Source organism: Coregonus clupeaformis, chromosome 21, assembly GCF_020615455.1.
Source record: "Coregonus clupeaformis isolate EN_2021a chromosome 21, ASM2061545v1, whole genome shotgun sequence".
In the NCBI taxonomy this organism is placed as follows: Eukaryota; Metazoa; Chordata; class Actinopteri; order Salmoniformes; family Salmonidae; genus Coregonus; species Coregonus clupeaformis.
This window is the reverse complement of record NC_059212.1, coordinates 39,208,786-39,226,417: the sequence shown is the minus strand read 5'-3', so window position 1 is coordinate 39,226,417 and position 17,632 is coordinate 39,208,786. Positions and strand designations below refer to the sequence as shown.

At 42.5% G+C, this 17,632-nt stretch overlaps 1 protein-coding gene across 2 annotated transcripts; it reads right to left on the bottom strand.

Moving 5' to 3' along the window:
• Positions 1-978: 978 nt before the first annotated feature.
• LOC121535507 (nuclear receptor ROR-beta) lies at positions 979-17,430 on the bottom strand. 2 transcript variants are annotated; one of them, XM_041842640.2, is made up of 9 exons: positions 17,061-17,430; positions 6,418-6,503; positions 5,866-6,007; positions 3,554-4,072; positions 3,126-3,253; positions 2,907-3,039; positions 2,122-2,229; positions 1,758-1,981; positions 979-1,146 (listed from the first exon to the last, which is right to left on the bottom strand). In XM_041842640.2, exons 1-9 carry the CDS (start codon positions 17,065-17,067, stop codon positions 982-984), a joined length of 1,512 nt encoding a protein of 503 aa, XP_041698574.1. In that variant the 5' UTR covers positions 17,068-17,430; the 3' UTR covers positions 979-981. The 2 variants fall into 2 exon arrangements, with proteins under 2 accessions (XP_041698574.1, XP_041698575.1); XM_041842641.2 differs by lacking the exon at positions 6,418-6,503.
• Positions 17,431-17,632: the final 202 nt, after the last annotated feature.

Genomic DNA, 17,632 nt, shown 5'->3' with positions numbered 1-17,632 from the left:
GGGCCATGTATCGCGAGATCTTGGCCAACAAGCTCCTTCCCTCAGTAAGAGCATTGAAGATGGGTCGTGGCTGGGTCTTCCAGCATGACAACGACCCGAAACACACAGCCAGGGCAACCAAGGAGTGGCTCCGTAAGAAGCATCTCAAGGTCCTGGAGTGGCCTAGCCAGTCTCCAGACCTGAACCCAATAGAAAATCTTTGGAGGGAGCTGAAAGTCCGTATTGCCCAGCGACAGCCCCGAAACCTGAAGGATCTGGAGAAGGTCTGTATGGAGATGGCCAAAATCCCTGCTGCAGTGTGTGCAAACCTGGTCAAGACCTACAGGAAATGTATGATCTCTGTAATTGCAAACAAAGGTTTCTGTACCAAATATTAAGTTCTGCTTTTCTGATGTATCAAATACTTATGTCATGCAATAAAATGCTAATTAATTACTTAAAAATCATACAATGTGATTTTCTGGATTTTTGTTTTAGATTCCGTCTCTCACAGTTGAAGTGTACCTATGATAAAAATTACAGACCTCTACATGCTTTGTAAGTAGGAAAACCTGCAAAATCGGCAGTGTATCAAATACTTGTTCTCCCCACTGTACATTCGGTATGTGGTTCTGGCAGGTGCATTGGTGCTTGTCAGTGAGGTACATTCATGATGGGGTTGGGGAGCATCGTAAACCGATATTCTAATGCTAAATTAGCTATGTTCACACTAGAATATGCATATTGCCCATTAGTTTGTCCAAAGTACGGTACAAAAGGACCATGAAGGTGAAGTCTGTAGTGTAAGGTGCATGGCCTGCTGGGATAGTGGAGGAATAACGCCATGGGATGCTGGGAGACTGAGTATTTTAAGTCCTGGATTGTCTCGTTAACTGCTGGTTATTTCTGAGGTCAATATTTATATCCCTCGCTCAATCTCTCCTTTCGCTTCCATACCTCCACACTTTGCCTCTCTCTAATACATTCACTCCATATGTATCTCTAGGAGCTGTTTGTAGAGTCGGGGAGAGAGATCTCACTCCCAAACACTTCCCGATAGAGTGGTGGGAAGCTGTATGCGGTCTCGGGGTGAACCAGACGGAAGAACTCCAGCTTGTCGACGTGGAGATTACAGATGGACTTCATCAGCAGCAGCTTGGACACCATCTACAGGAGGAGAGGACACACCGGGATCAGTCAGGAAAACACACTCAATATCTATGGACTTGGTGGGATGGAATGGGAGAAATCCAGAGAACGCATGAAATGTGTATGGACTTAAGCTAAGCTGCATGGGATAGATCCGCTCTACAGCACTAGACTGGTTAACTGTTTGTCTTTGTTTGATTTAAAGAATGTCTACACAGCATAAGGCCTTAAGGCCCCATAAAATATGCTTATGCAGCTGTTTGGGATATTCTGTAGAGGACCGTATCATAAAGTTCTTGGAGAGGAGACATATGCTACACAAGTGACTCCCATATGGTGGATCTCAGTCAATGACAACTTGGCCATGGCTAGAGGCTGTGGGCTGTGTTTTTTTGTCATCGAACTGTGGAGTGTGCTGGGTCTTTCCGGTCATGGCTAGAAGGGATCCAGCTTTTATGAAATTAACATAAAAATTGGGGCATTTTGGCTAACCCTAACCCTTTTCCTAACCTTAACACAATTCTCTTAACCTGCTACATTTGTTCTCCTAACCTGCTGCGTAAGTTCTCCTAACCTGCTACAAAAAGTCAAATCTGACGTTAATTTGACAAAAGCTGGATCCCTTCTACCTGGTCTAGTTTCTCGTCGGCGGCCCCGCTCATATGCAGACTGTGTTGCAGAGCCAGGAAGAGCTTCTCCTGAAGCTTCCGGACCTTCTGGCTGTCAGTCAGCCATGGTCGCTCTGGGGACAGAAGGACAGCGGCGCTGAACAGAGCCATCTCCTCATCGGTCAGCTGCAGGCGGCAGAGACCTTTAGCCAGGTCAAACACGGCACTGACCAGGTCATCGCAACCTGCAGAGAAGAATTACAATATTATATATACACACATCATGTTCCACTGAATTGTATTCGGAGTAGTTAACAGTATCAGCTCTATACATTCTAAATACTGTATCAGACAAGGAGTAGGCTAGCCTATCTGAGACGCTTACCAAGGGCTTTGAAGAGCTGGGCAGAGGCAAACTTGCCATCAAAGAACATGGTGTTGGTGTTAGCGTTAAACGCCCTGCACATCCTGATCAACAGCACCTCCAGACAGCCTGCAAGGACAACCATAGAGAGCCACAGAAATGGAGAGATGGAGGAAGAGGAGGGAGGGGATGGGGTGATACCAAGAGCACAGAAGATGCTCCAACATGCACAAAAAACAAACACCCAACAGAAAGTAAATATTCCAGATTGTAAGTCATTTGAACATTTTTTAAATCAGCAGGACAATAAGGATTATCAAGGACTTGTCAAAAAGGGTTTCAAACATTTACAAATGGTATAATATGGAGTTATTGTCAAATCCACGTTTTTGTGTGTGTGCAGATATAACGGTTGTTGGATGGTATAAACGTAGGTTTCAGATATGGTTTAGTTAAATGGTCGGAGCAGTGATGTGTGGTTTAGTTAAATGGTCGGAGCAGTGATGTGTGGTTTGTAAAAAAACAAAGCGATACAAACGAAAAGAGCACAAAAGGAAGAAGGTTGGAGAAAAGAAGGACAAGAAGAGCCAAGGTTAGCAAGATAAAGGACTTACGCCATTTCTTCACTCATGACAGGAATTTTCATGTGGTTCAATGATACTATTTTACAGGGTTTGCTCAATAATGTTTGTTTGCATACGTGTGTGTGTAAGAGAGAGCATTCATGTCTCACATAACGATCAGTGTGTGCATGTCCTGAAGTGGTTTGAGCAGTACGTGTAATCTGCATGTATAAAGTTACTGACCAGCTTTGAGCAGAATGATCTGGTCGTTCTGACATAGGTCCATGAAGCCGGTGATGCGTTTGGCAAACTCCACCACATACTGGATGGCATTGGTGATGTGGTGGGCACACTGCTGCCACATAAACTCTTCAGACTGGGAGAAATAGAGAAATCATAATTTAATACAACGATAATGCAATACATTAACCTGAGTAGCAGTGTGTGAGTGTGTGTATTCACCTTGCACTGGAAGTTGCGGGTCTCCTCAGGTGAGTACTGAATCCCACTGTATGTCAGCCTCTTCAGGTCGTCAGAACTGTACTGACTCGTCTCCAAGTGGGACTTGACCACACTCTGGGTGATACGCTCTGAAACAGAAACGACACACTGTGGGTGATACGCTCTGAAACAGAAACACGCTCTGAAACAGAAACACACTCTGGGTGACAGGCTCTGAAACAGAAACACACTCTTGGTGACAGGTTCTGAAACAGAAACACACTCTGGGTGACAGGCTCTGAAACAGAAACACACTCTGGGTGATACGCTCTGAAACAAAAACAACACAGGACCATATGAATACAAGACCACTACAGATAACATGTTTACTTGATACTGGGAAACTTTGTTAGTGATGTTAGTTATAGAAATAGTAATAGATTTCGTACCTATATCCATAAGAGTGCAGTCATCGGCCAGTGGCTCCAGCAGCGCGGCTTGTGTGTGCGACAACATCTGGTACTCATGTTTGATCCCATTGGCGTCTGTGACATCCAGCAGATTCTGCTGTGGCGAGTTCTGATTGGACGAATTGTTAGAGGATGATGACGATGACGAAGAGTTGGAGGTGTTCCCGGTGCTTCCGCCGTGGCCTCCCAGCAGCTCCAGGCTGCAGTACTCGTGGGCCTCCTCCGGGGTCAAGGGCAGGTCAAACAGGTCGGGGATGTCATCCAGGTCACTCAGGGTGGAGCTGGAGCCGCCGCTGCTGTAGGAGTGACTGAGCTCCCTGTGCCTGTCCCCCTCACTGTCTCCCCCAGCTACGTCTTCCCTGGTCAGGGACAAACCCTGGTTCAGGCACCCCTGGCTCAGAACCTCCTGGTTCAGAACCTCCTGGTTCTTCTGGTGCTTCTGAACCTCAGAGTACAGGCTGTCTCGCTGCTTCTTAGACATACGGCCAAACTTCACAGCTGGAGGGAGATAGAAGAAGGGGAAGAATCAGAATGTAAGTCTATCTATCTATCTATCAATCTATCTATCTATCTATACAGTGCATTCGGAAAGTATTCAGACCCCTTTACTTTTTCCACATTTTGTTACATTACAGCCTTATTCTAAAATGGATTAAATAGTTTTTCCCCCTCATCAATCTCCACACAATACTCCATAATGACAAAGCAAAGACAGGTTTTTATAAATTTTTGCAAACGGAAATGTCACATTTACATAAGTATTCAGACCCTTTACTTAGTACTTTGTTGAAGCACCTTTGGCAGCGATTACAGCCACGAGTCTTCTTGGTTATGACGCTACAAGCTTGGCACACCTGTATTTGGGGAGTTTCTCCCATTCTTCTCTGCAGATCCTCTCAACCTCTGTCAGGTTGGATGGGGAGCATTGCTGCACAGCTTTTTTCAGGTCTCTCCAGAGATGTTCAATTGGGTTCAAGTCTGGGCTCTGGCTGGGCCACTCAAGGACATTCAGAGACTTGTCCCGAAGCCACTCCTGCATTGTCTTTGCTGTGTGCTTAGGGTCGTTGTCCTGTTGGAAGGTGAACCTTCGCCCCAGTCTGAGGTCCTGATCGGTCTGGAGCAGGTTTTCATCAAGGATCTCTCTGTACGTTGCTCCGTTCATCTTTCCCTCGATCCTGACTAGTCTCCCAGTCCCTGCCGCTGAAAAACATCCCCACAGCATGATGCTGCCACCATCATGCTTCACGGTAGGGATGGTGCCAGGTTTCCTCCAGACGTGACGCTTGGCATTCAGGCCAAAGAGTTCAATCTTGGTTTCATCAGACCAGAGAATCTTGTTTCTCATGGTCTGAGAGTCCTTCAGGTGCCTTTTGGCTAACTCCAAGCGGGCTGTCATGTGCCTTTTACTGAGGAGTGGCTTCCGTCTGGCCACTCTACCATAAAGGCCTGATTGGTGGAGTACTGCAGAGATGGTTGTCCTTCTGGAAGGTTCTCCCATCTCCAAAGAGGAACTCTGGAGCTCTGTCAGAGTGACCATCTGGTTTTTGGTCACCTCCCTGACCAAGGCCCTTCTCCCCCGATTGCTCAGTTTGGCCGGGTGGCCAGCTGTAGTAAGAGTCTTGGTGGTTCCAAACTTCTTCCATTTAAGAATAATGGAGGCCACTGTGTTCTTGAGGACCTTCAATGCTGAAGACATTTTTTGGTACCCTTCCCCAGATATGTGCCTCGACACAATCCTGTCCGGAACTCTCCAGACATTTTCTTCGACCTCATGGCTTGGTTTTTGCTCTGACATGCACTGTCAACTGTGGGACCTTATGTAGACAGGTGTGTGCCTTTCCAAATCATGTCCAATCAATTGAATTTACCACAGGTGGACTCCAATCAAGTTGTAGAAAAAACATCTCAAGGATGATCAATGGAAACAGGATGCACCTGAGCTAAATTTCGAGTCTCATAGCAAAGGGTCTGAATACTTATGTAAATAAGGTATTTCCGTTATTTATTTGTAATATATGAGCAAAAATGTCTAAAAAACTATTTTTGCTTTCTCATTATGGGGTATTGTGTGTAGATTGATGAGGATGTGTGTAGACTTTCTTTAATCCATTTTAGAATACGGCTGTAACGGAACAAAATGTGGAAAAAGTCAAGGGGTCTGAATACTTTCCGAATGCACTGTATAAATAGTATATCTGTGTGGAAACAAGTGTTGCATAACTGTCATGAGTTTTTCTCTGGGGTCAAATGTATACTTTCCGCGCACGTCTGTGTGTGTGTGTGTGACTCACCGTCCCGGCTCATGCCTAAAGCCAGACACTTCTGCAGTCTGCAGTGTTGGCAGCGGTTGCGGTTGGTTCGGTCAATAAGACAGTTCCTCTGGCGGGAACACGAGTACATGGCATTGTTCTGCTGGCTGCGGCGGAAAAATCCCTACACAAAGAAACAAAATGGGATGAGTCAAATTATTACATAATGTATATAATTCCAGCATCATAAATGGTCCTCTGTAGCTCAACTGGTAGAGCACGGCGCTTGTAACGCCAAGGTAGTGGGTTCGATCCCCGGGACCACCCATACACAAAAATGTATGCACGCATGACTGTAAGTCGCTTTGGATAAAAGCGTCTGCTAAATGGCATATTATTATATTATTATAAATCTAGATGTTATAGAACGGAAGTATTATTTCATTGATCACAACAAAGGATATTTTCTATTGCAGCTTGTCTTTGTTTTATATCGTTGAAGGCAGTCTCCCATGATATACTTTGTTTAGCACAGGCTGTAGAACACATGAAGAAGGTAAAGTAGAAACCCTACTACTACTACTACTAGCTCACCTTGCAGCCTTCGCAGGTAATGACCCCATAGTGGATACCTGAGGACTTGTCCCCACAGATCTTGCAGGGTATTACTTCTATTTGAGCTGTAGAGACAGGGAGAGGGGACATATTAAAAAAGCTGTGAAGATTAACCCATCAAGTGAGTTATTAAACCTGTATAAAAAAACTAATGAGAATGCATCAAAATATTACTGCCCTGCCAAGTCTACAGCTAGTAGATCTCAAAATAAGGGTAGGAGTTGGGACTAATATGGCCACACACAAACACCTCTCACTATTGAGTAACACCCTGCTGAGGCCAATCTCTCTTGGGGCACGGCCAAGAAGAGCTCAGATCATAACCAGATTTCATTGCATAACGTGTTGCAACATTCACATACAACATTCTGATACGACGGAGGGAGGACTATTTTAATTTGTCTCATTTAGAAAATGTTTCGTGTTATCTTTCTCACCTTTTATAATTTTATTTTTTTAAGCACTTTGAAATGCATCCCCTGTAAGAAATATGCTCTATAAATACAGTTTGATTGATTGAATATTGGCATTTGCAACAGGTTGACAGGTTTCGACCTGGCATATGGCTATTATCAACATCGTGTGAAGTGAGAGGCAGGCTGTCAGTTTGGCTCCGCCTTGCATGCTCTGAGTGTCACAGCAGCAGACTGAAAGGTATTCAAATGGATAAATAAGGACTTTAATCATACCTTATCTACAGTTGGAGTTGGAAGTTTCCATACACTTAGGTTGGAGTCATTAAAACTAGTTTTTCAACCACTCCACACATTTCTTATTAACAAACTATAGTTTTGGAAAGTCGGTTAGGACATTTACTTTGTGCATGACACAAGTAATTTTTCCAACAATTGTTTACAGACAGATTATTTCACTTATAATTCACTGTATCACAATTCCAGTGGGTCAGAAGTTTACATACACTAAGTTGACTGTGCCTTTTAAGAGCTTGGATAATTCCAGGAAATGATGTCATGGCTTTAGAAGCTTCAATTGGAGGTGTACCTGTGGATGTATTTCAAGGCCTACCTTCAAACTCAGTGCCTCTTTGCTTGACATCATGGGAAAATCAAAAGACATCAGCCAAGACCTCAGAAAAAAATGTGTAGACCTCCACAAGTTTGGTTCATCCTTGGGAGAAATGTCCAAACGTCCGAAGGTACCACATTCATCTGTACAAACAATAGTACGCAAGTATAAACACCATGGGACCAAGCAGCCGTCATACCGCTCAGGAAGGAGACGCGTTCTGTCTCCTAGAGATGAACGTACTTTGTTGCGAAAAGTGCAAATCAATCCCAGAACAACAGCAAAGGACCTTGTGAAGATGCTGGAGGAAACCGGTACAAAAGTATCTATATCCACAGTAAAACGAGTCCTATATCGACATAACCTGAAAGGCTGCTCAGCAAGGAAGAAGCCACTGCTCCAAAACCACCATAAAAAAGCCAGACTACGGTTTGCAACTGCACATGGGACAAAGATCGTACTTTTTGGAGAAATGTCCTCTGGTCTGATGAAACAAAAATAGAACTGTTTGGCCATAATGACCATTGTAATGTTTGGAGGAAAAAGGGGGTAGCTTGCAAGCCGAAGATCACCATCCCAACCGTGAAACACGGGGGTGGCAGCATCATGCTGTGGGGGTGCTTTGCTGCAGGAGGGACTGGTGCACTTCACAAAATAGATGGCATCATGAGGAAGGAACATTTTGTGGATATATTGAAGCAACATCTCAAGACATCAGTCAGGAAGTTAAAGCTTGGTCGCAAATGGGTCTTCCAAATGGACAATGACCCCAAGCATACTTCTAAAGTTGTGGCAAAATGGCTTAAGGACAACAAAGTCAAGGTATTGGAGTGGCCATCACAAAGCCCTGACCTCAATCCAATAGAAAATGTGTGGGCAGAACTGAAAAAGCGTGTGCGAGCAAGGAGGCCTACAAACCTGACTCGGTTACAGCAGCTCTGTCAGGAGGAATGGGCCAAAATTCACCCAACTTATTGTGGGAAGCTTGTGGAAGGCTACCCGAAACGTTTGACCCAAGTTAAACAATTTAAAGGCAATGCTACCAAATACTAATTGAGTGTATGTAAACTTCTGACCCACTGAGAATGTGATGAAATAAATAAAAGCTGAAATAAATCATTCTCTCTACTATTATTCTGACATTTCACATTCTTAAGATAAAGTGGTGATCCTAACTGACCTAAAACAGGGAATTTTTACTAGGATTAAATGTCAGGAATTGTGAAAAACAGAGTTTAAATGTATTTGGCTAAGGTGTATGTAAACTTCCAACTTCAACCGTATGTGCCACCTTTCATACTAATACAGATTGCTCCAGCAAAGAGAAGAATACAAGTAAACATAGTACGCAATAAAAAGAGCAAGGAAATGATTTGATTGAAGTGACTTTGAAAATAAACTTGGCCGTGTGTCTCTCACGCTGTCGGTCTGTCTGTGAACCCAGTGAGGTGAAAGACAGAAATAGACAGAGTCATGTGTCAGAAACCCAGTCCCCTCACACACTCTCTCACCCTCTTACATACAAGGGGCCCATATAAGGGGCTAAAATGGAGGGCAGTAGTATGTGAAGATTTTGTTTTGTTTGTTTAAACAGATGGAGCCGGTCGGCTATTTTACTTACATTTTTACATTTGTTTTACTTCACAGCAGCCATAGTACTACACAGAGATAGAAACAACTAACTCATTCATGTGATACGCTATCGTTGCTCAATCTGCCAGTCTATTTAATGTTTGTGCCAAAGACAGAGATAACAAATCTGTGTAATTTATGAAGCATGGGATCTGTAGTCCTGCATGGGATCTGTAGTCCTCTGAGAGGCAGACTTATGGAGCATGGGATCTGTAGTCCTCTGAGAGGCAGACTCATGGAGCATGGGATCTGTAGTCCTCTGAGAGGCAGACATTTGGAGTGTGGGATCTTTAGCCCTCTGAGAGGCTGACATATGGAAACTCATATGGACATATGGAAACTCACACAGACATATGGCTAATCTCGCAGAGATTTAATGCATTGTTGTTGCGGCATTACATGAAAATGTCACTTTAAATTTGTTTTGTTTTCCCACTCTCTCTATGAAAAAAATTGGAAAAGTCTGCTGTTCTCTCCTCTATGTAATGACTAAAATACACAGAGCAACTGGGGCAGCTGCAGGTAGGGCTGGGCGGTATATATAATTAATTTGATACATTTGAATGTATGTTTTTGCACGATATTCCAAATGCCTGCATCGCAAGGTTTTTTGTATTTTTGGTCTCGTCTCCTTTGCTCCTCTGTGCTGTGTGCACCTTCCCATTTACACCAGAGATCTGTATATAATGATGAGAAGCTCATGTCTCTGCGCTAACAGTGGGAGTTGCTGTCCCAAAGGCGGGAAGGCAGGCGACAAACTTAGGTCCAAATGAAGCCCATAGAAAGGCATTGGCCTTATTTTTGGACAGATTTTGGCAAGATTGAAACCTCTCTGTTTGCATCTTCCTCTCTGTTTACACACGCACCAAGCCCACCACCTGCCACTCACAACAACAAAGATGAGAGATCACTGTTTCAACTCGCTATTTGCATATGAGGTTTGGCCCAACAGAATTGGCCCAACAGAATTGGTGATATGGACACCGAAACACATTGAGACATTATTTTACTGTAATAGAGGAGAAGTTACCCTTTCTAATGATACCCTTTTATGTCTCAACTACTGAAATTGCGCGCAGAGCAGACATTCAGAGCAGACAGATTCTGGAAAATGAATGCTCAGTTTGTCGCGCGTGGCATTTCGGTCACAAGTACCGCTAGCAGCATTTTAGCCAAATACTACTAGCTGTCTAGTCTGTGTTTTATAAACGAGCAATAAGCATACAACACAATTATATACGGAATTGGCAACTTGTTCTCATTCTGAGAAATAAGGTAGGCCACTTGATTTCAACATCTGAACAAAGTGGACAGGATAGCATGCTACTCAAACAGTTGGAGACGGACAGAAGGGTGTGTTCATAACAATTAAACTGTTCTGCCTTGTTAGCTAGCAAATAAAACCAAGTTGGCTAAATTTAAAGATTAGCTGGCTACTCACTAGCACGTGGGCTTGTGTTTGAGAGTTTATTTATGAGACCTGTGTTAATTTTCTATAATGACTGTTAGAAGAAGTTAGTCATTATTAGTGAATGTGCATTATGCATGGTTCTAGTTAAATTTGTAACAAAAAGGGCATTTTCATAGACTGACTATAAAGCCAGATCAGTGATTATTGAAAAGAAAAGCAGTTTAAACTATTTTGATAAAAAAATTAAATTATTAGTGGGTCTTATGGTTGTGGAAGGCTTATAATTTAGCCTATGTATAATTTCACAAGTCCTGAATTCATTAGATTATTGCTGACTGTTTGAAATGCAGTGTATTTGACCTTTAATTGTACAACAAAGCTTATTTAGAGAAAACACTCAACATAATCTAGCTTTATATCGTTTCAGGCCATATTGCCCAGCCCTAGCTGCAGGTATGCAATGGAAAAGTCTCTCCTGCCTTCTTCCTCCCTCTGCCCTCTTCCTCTCTTTTCTCTCCAATCCCCCGCTCGGTTATATAACTCTCGTCTGCGAGCATTTCATGAACACTCTGCTCGGTTATATAACTCTCGTCTGCGAGCATTTCATAAACACTCTGCTCGGTTATATAACTCTCGTCTGCGAGCATTTCATGAACACTCTGCTCGGTTATATAACTCTTGTCTGCGAGCATTTCATAAACATACTCATTCAGGGAGGTCACACTAGCTACCGCCCCGCCTCCTCTCTGCCGCTGCAGCTCCCATTGGCTGGAAGGCGGGCAGGGCCTGTCTGGGGTTGGTTGTGTGGGATATCGGTCAGGCGCGGTAGCCTGTCATGCAATTCTGTCCTACTGACACACTTTCTCACCGAGGGGAGGGTAGGGAGGGGAGGGGGTAGTCAGGCGCTTTCACACTGAATAGGGCTCTCTACTCCGGGTTTTAAGGTGGAACTCAACTAGACTTTGAGCCTCCATAATGCACAGCTCAAAGCACAGCTGTCTACTTAACATCCAGCAAATAAATAAATAATAATGAGAAAATAAAAATCTTAATTCTATACCGTTGTTTGAAACGTGCTCAAATAAATATGATACTTATTACTGTAGTTACCACTGATATTCTTCAGCTCGATAAGTGTGAGTGAAAGAGTGAAATCTTCTTAAACACTACGTAATGGATTAAATAAAAGACAACTGAAGGAAACATCCATAAAGCCACTAGGTACTGTACTGTAGCTGGCTTGGTGCCAGTAGGACTATGAACTTTCAGCTGTACAGCAGTACAATGTCTGCTATCTAATCAGACTACTCTCTCTGAAATTGAGCTTCTGCTTAAACTAATTATATTCTTGTCCCCAGTTTAAGGCAAAGCAGAAGGTCAGAATAACACAGACCTCCATTTGTAACAGTTCTGCAAAATAATGAATAATCCATTTTGCATTATAAAGCACTGAGAAATGCTGTGGTAACCACTACAATATATAGGATGACTGGTTTTATGTTTACTTTGAAAACTTCCCAAACTCCATGGAGGTGAGAGTTGGGGGTCGTCAGGGGCCGACAGACTGGTGACATCATCACTCAACCTTGGCTGCCAGACAAATCCCCTTTCACCGCTGACCGATCCTCCTGCCCGACCCAGCCAGCCACATATCACTTAGTTTTTCATAGTAACACGCACATGCACACACAGAGACATAGAGTGAGGGAGATAATACAATCTGTGTCGACCAAAGGTCTACTCTGAGAAGATTACGTACTCATTGACTCTTAACACACATTTAACTTTTGAGTACAATACACACAGGCAACTGAGTCAGGCTGAGTGCGCTCTTTTCAATGCCAAAAAACCTTTTAAACTCCAGTAACAAACTTGAACCACTTTTGTGCTTTTACTTAATCTATTACAGTTCTGGACAGGGCATGTTACAGTAAATGTTATGTAATGCCTGTGAAAAGCTTTGATCCCGAGGGAATTGGAACTCTATTGCAAATGAAGATTTTATCACCTTAATCATGCAACATTAGGGTGTGTCCCAATTGTCTAAAGTGGCTTCCTTCCTCTTCTCCTCTCCATTTCCTCAACCTGCACTGATGGGAAAGAACTGAACTTGTGAAAGCCAACTCCCAGTAGGTAGTCATATTGCTTGCATATTTCCTATTTTGTCTGAGGCTGAGTCACTCTCCCTCCCTCCCGCCCTCTCTCTCTCTCTCTCTCTCTCTCTCTCTCTCTCTCTCTCTCTCTCTCTCTCTCTCTCTCTCTCTCTCTCTCTCTCTCTCTCTCCCTCCCTCCCTCCCACTCCAACACTATCATTAGGTTTGCCAATGATACGACGGTGGTAGGCCTGATCACCGACGACGATGAGACAGCCTATAGGGAGGAGGTCAGAGTAGGGCTGGGCAATATGGTCAAATAATCTCGATTTTTTTTCAAACTTATGGTCAAGTTACGATATATACAGTATATATTTAGATTTTTTAAAAGGTTCTCTAAATAAGCTTTGTTGCACAATTAAAGGTCAATACACTGCATGTAGAATTATACCTAGGCTAAATATAAGCCTTCCACAACCATGAGACCCACTAATAATTTAATAAAAATAGTTCAACCTGCTTTTTTGCAATAATCACTAATCTGGCTTTCAAGTCAGTCTATGAAAATGCAAGTTTTGTTACAAATGTAACCAGAACCATGCATAATGCACATTCACTAATAATGTAGCAGGCATTATAGAAAATGAACACCGATTTCATAAACAATCTCTCAAGCACAAGCCCACGTGCTAGTGTGTAGCCAGCTAATATTTATATTTGAAGTATAGCCAACTTTGATATATTTGCTTGCTAAAAAGGTAGAACTGTTATGAATACACCCTCCTGTCTGTCTCCAACTGTTTGAACAACATACAGTGCCTTGCAAATGTATTCATCCCCCAATAATTTGTTAAATAAAGTCCACCTGTGTGCAATCTAAGTGTCACATGATCTGTCACATGATCTCAGTATATATACACCTGTTCTGAAAGGCCCCAGAGTCTGCAACACCACTAAGCAAGGGGCACCACCAAGCAAGCGGCACCAGGAAGACCAAGGAGCTCTCCAAACAGGTCAGAGACAAAGTTGTGGAGAAGTACAGATCAGGGTTGGGTTATAAAAAATATCCGAAACTTTTAACATCCCACGGAGCACCATTAAATCCATTATTAAAGAATTGAAAGAATATGGCACCTCAACAAACCTGCCAAGAGAGGGCCGCCCACTAAAACTCACGGACCAGGCAAGGAGGGCATTAATCAGAGAGGCAACAAAGAGACCAAAGATAACCCTGAAGGAGCTGCAAAGCTCCACAGTGGAGATTGGAGTATCTGTCCATAGGATCACTTTAAGCCGTACACTCCACAGAACTGGGCTTTACAGAAGAGTGGCCAGAAAAAAGCCATTGCTTAAAGAAATAAATAAGCAAACACGTTTGGTGTTCGCCAAAAGGCATGTGGGAGACTCCCCAAACATATGAGACTAAAATTGAGCTATTTTGGCCATCAAGGAAAACGCTATGTCTGGCGCAAACCCAACACCTCTCATCACCCCGAGAATACCATCCCCACAGTGAAGCATGGTGGTGGCAGCATCATGCTGTGGGGATGTTTTTCATCGGCAGAGACTGGGAAACTGGTCAGAATTGAAGGAATGATGGATGGCGCTTAATACAGGGAAATTCTTGAGGGAAACCTGTTTCAGTCTTCCAGAGTTTTGAGACTGGGATGGATGTTCACCTTCCAGCAGGACAATGACCCTAAGCATACTGCTAAAGCAACACTTGAGTGGTTTAAGGGGAAACATTTAAATGACTTGGAATGTACTAGTCAAAGCCCAGACGTCAATCCAATTGAGAATCTGTGGTATGACTTTAAGATTGCTGTACACCAGCGGAACCCATCCAACTTGAAGGAGCTGGAGCAGTTTTGCCATGAAGAATGGGCAAAAATCCCAGTGGCTAGATGTGCCAAGCTTATAGAGACATACCCCAAGAGACTTGCAGCTGTAATTACTGCAAAAGGTGGCTCTACAAAGTATTGACTTTGGGGGGGGGGGTGAATAGTTATGCACTCTCAAGTTTTATGTTTTCTTGTCTTCTTGTCTTACACAGTTGTGAAGAGGGCACGACAACGCCTCTTCCCCCTCAGGAAGCTGAAAAGATTTGGCATGATCCTCAAAACGTTCTACAGCTGCACCATCGAGAGCATCTTGACTGGCTGCATCACCGTTTGGTATGGCAACTGCTTGGCATCCGCCCACAAGGCGCTACAGAGGGTGGTGCGTATGTCCCAGTACATCACTGGGGCTGAGCTCCCTGCCATCCAGGACCTCTATACCAGGCAGTGTCAGAGGAAGGCTCTAAAATTGTCAAAGACTCCAGCCACCCAAGTCATAGACTGTTCTCTCTGCTACCGCATGGCAAGTGGTACCGATGCACCAAGTCTAGAACCAACAGGACCCTGAACAGATTCTGCCCCAAGCCATAAGACTGCTAAATAGTTAGTTAAATAGCTAACCAAATAGCTACCCGGACTATCTGCATTGACCCTTTTTGCAACAATGTTTTTGACTCATCACATACGCTGCTGCTACCGTTTACTATCTGTCACTTTATTCCTAGTTATATAAAATGGTACCCCTTGTATATAGCCAAGTTATCGTTACTCATTGTGTATATATTACGTGTTTCACTTTTCTATTATTTCTCAATTTTCTTTCTCTTTGTATTGTTGGGAAGGGCCCCTATGTAAGCATTTCACTGTTAGTCTACACCTTTTGTTTACGAAGCATGTGACGAATAAAATGACATTGAACTTTACCGGTTGTCTGTGTGGTTTGTCCTTCAGCTGCTCAAAATGTTAGACAAAATATCCACAGGAAAGTATTGTTAACCTGACTTTTTAGAGAGCCGGTAGGTATATGGTTGGTTAGGCACCAAGGTAAAGTATTTTTTAAAATTGGGTATTCGGTTTTCTCTCTCGTTAATAGCTATTGAACCAAGCATGACATGATCATGAAAATGGTATATCCTGAATCAGGGGAGGATGGAGAACTAAAAGTCAGGTTAACAATACTTTCCTGTGGATATTTTGTCTAACATTTTGAGCAGCTGAAGGACAAACCACACAGACAACCGGTAGAGTTTTTATTGACCTTTATTTCAGAGACTAAAGTTTATTTAGCAAATGAGCCCCGCACAATATAAAAAGGAACACATCAATAGGAAAGTATAGATAAACATAAATATACTCAATATACACATGAAATACACATTAGGATACAAAACACAGTCAATTAAAACAAACACATACTTCATTATAAAAATCCTCTGTCAGGTGTCTGAATTGCCCTAGGGACACCAAAGCATCCAATCGAAATGTCTTTGAGATTATTCCAAACATAGGGTGCAAGAAAGGTTGATTTACCTAACTCTGTAGACACCAATGGTGTCTCCAGAGTTAACCAACCCAGTGAAAAGGGTTTGATAACTTAACAGTGAAGCTAGGTAAATTGGAGGCTTGTAAACGAAAACAGGATAATGATGTGATCTACTTAAATTCAAGGAGGTCCAGCCAACCTTTTGGTAAAGAATGCAGTGATGAGTAATACAACTATCTCCTGTGATAAAACGAAGGGCGCTATGATAAATGGCATCGAGGGGATTAAGAGTAGTGGCAGCTGCAATTTGATAAATAGTATCACCATAATCAAGAACAGGTAGAAAGGTTTACTGCACAATCTGCTTCCTGCTGACTAGAGAGAGGCAAGATTTGTTTCTGTAAAAGAAAAAAAGCCCAATTTAAATCTTAGTTTCTTAACAAGCTCTTTCATATGTTTTTTAAACGTTAAATCATTGTCAATCCAAATACCAAGGTATTTGTATGCAGGGACTGTTCGAGTATATAACCATCCGATGAGTTAAATTGTAATCCATTTGAGACAATTTTCCGAGAATTTGAAAACAACATATTTAGTTTTGCCCGGATTAAGCACGAGACTAAGTTCAAATGTAATTTTATTCAACATTCTGATTTGTAAAGAACATTTACACGATTTTGCAAAAAAAAATGTCAGGCTGTATACCAATCAATTGTGTATTACAGCCTAACTAATCAGACTTTACAACCCTATGGTCTCAGTCCTGAATTAAATACAACATTAAAACATTGTTCAAACATTTAACCTAAACATTATTTTATTATGAATAATATATATATTATAAGCATTTTCACTAGTTACAGAAAACTCTCCAGCCTACAGCCAGGGCATTCCTATAATATTCAGAGGCAGTGGCGCACCTGGCAGCCAGATAATCCAGGCAGGCCAACCCAGTATGAGAGATTAAGGCGATAGCCTACGCACTTGAAAGGGAAAGCAGTTTCGCTTTTAGCTAAATAATTTACATTTCAATAGCTTTCGATACATTGTTTCTCGCCAAAATGAACATAGGATATATGTGACATTGCAAAGTCTACGAAGTATGGTCACTTGAATATGAATGATAATAATTTATTTACCTCTCATGTTGAATGTTTATCGTTTCTGGATCAATGAAATTGACTTCATGTGGGTTGTAACTGAACACAAATATCTGTAAAACTGTTGAAATGCCAGCATTTGCTGGCACGCAAAATAAAATGTATGCCTACTGAACTAGAAAATATTTTTTCGAAAAACAAGGCAATGATCCGCGAGGATTTCCTTATCGTTGGAGTTTTGCGACAGTTAATGAAATGCAAAGAAATTCGACTGTTCAAGTTGCATGTTATCCTGTTTGTCTCGATGCACTATTTCGGTAACTTCTTAACAGAATACTCCCACAAGGTTCTTGCAAGGTTCTAAATCTACCCTTCTAACGTACTTCTCGACGCGTGGACGATCTCACTCCCGAGGTCCCCTTGTAGTTCTCGTGGCTGCGCGCACACGGGATTGAGTTTTAAGGAGGATTGGAGATGGGAACTTTTCAGAATGGAGAGAACATACCTATTTATCTATGATCCACTGTCAACAACAACAACAATTAACACTTTAACTCTCATTTAGTCATGTGGGTTTACAAATAGTTTTTCATAAATCAGCACTTATTTTA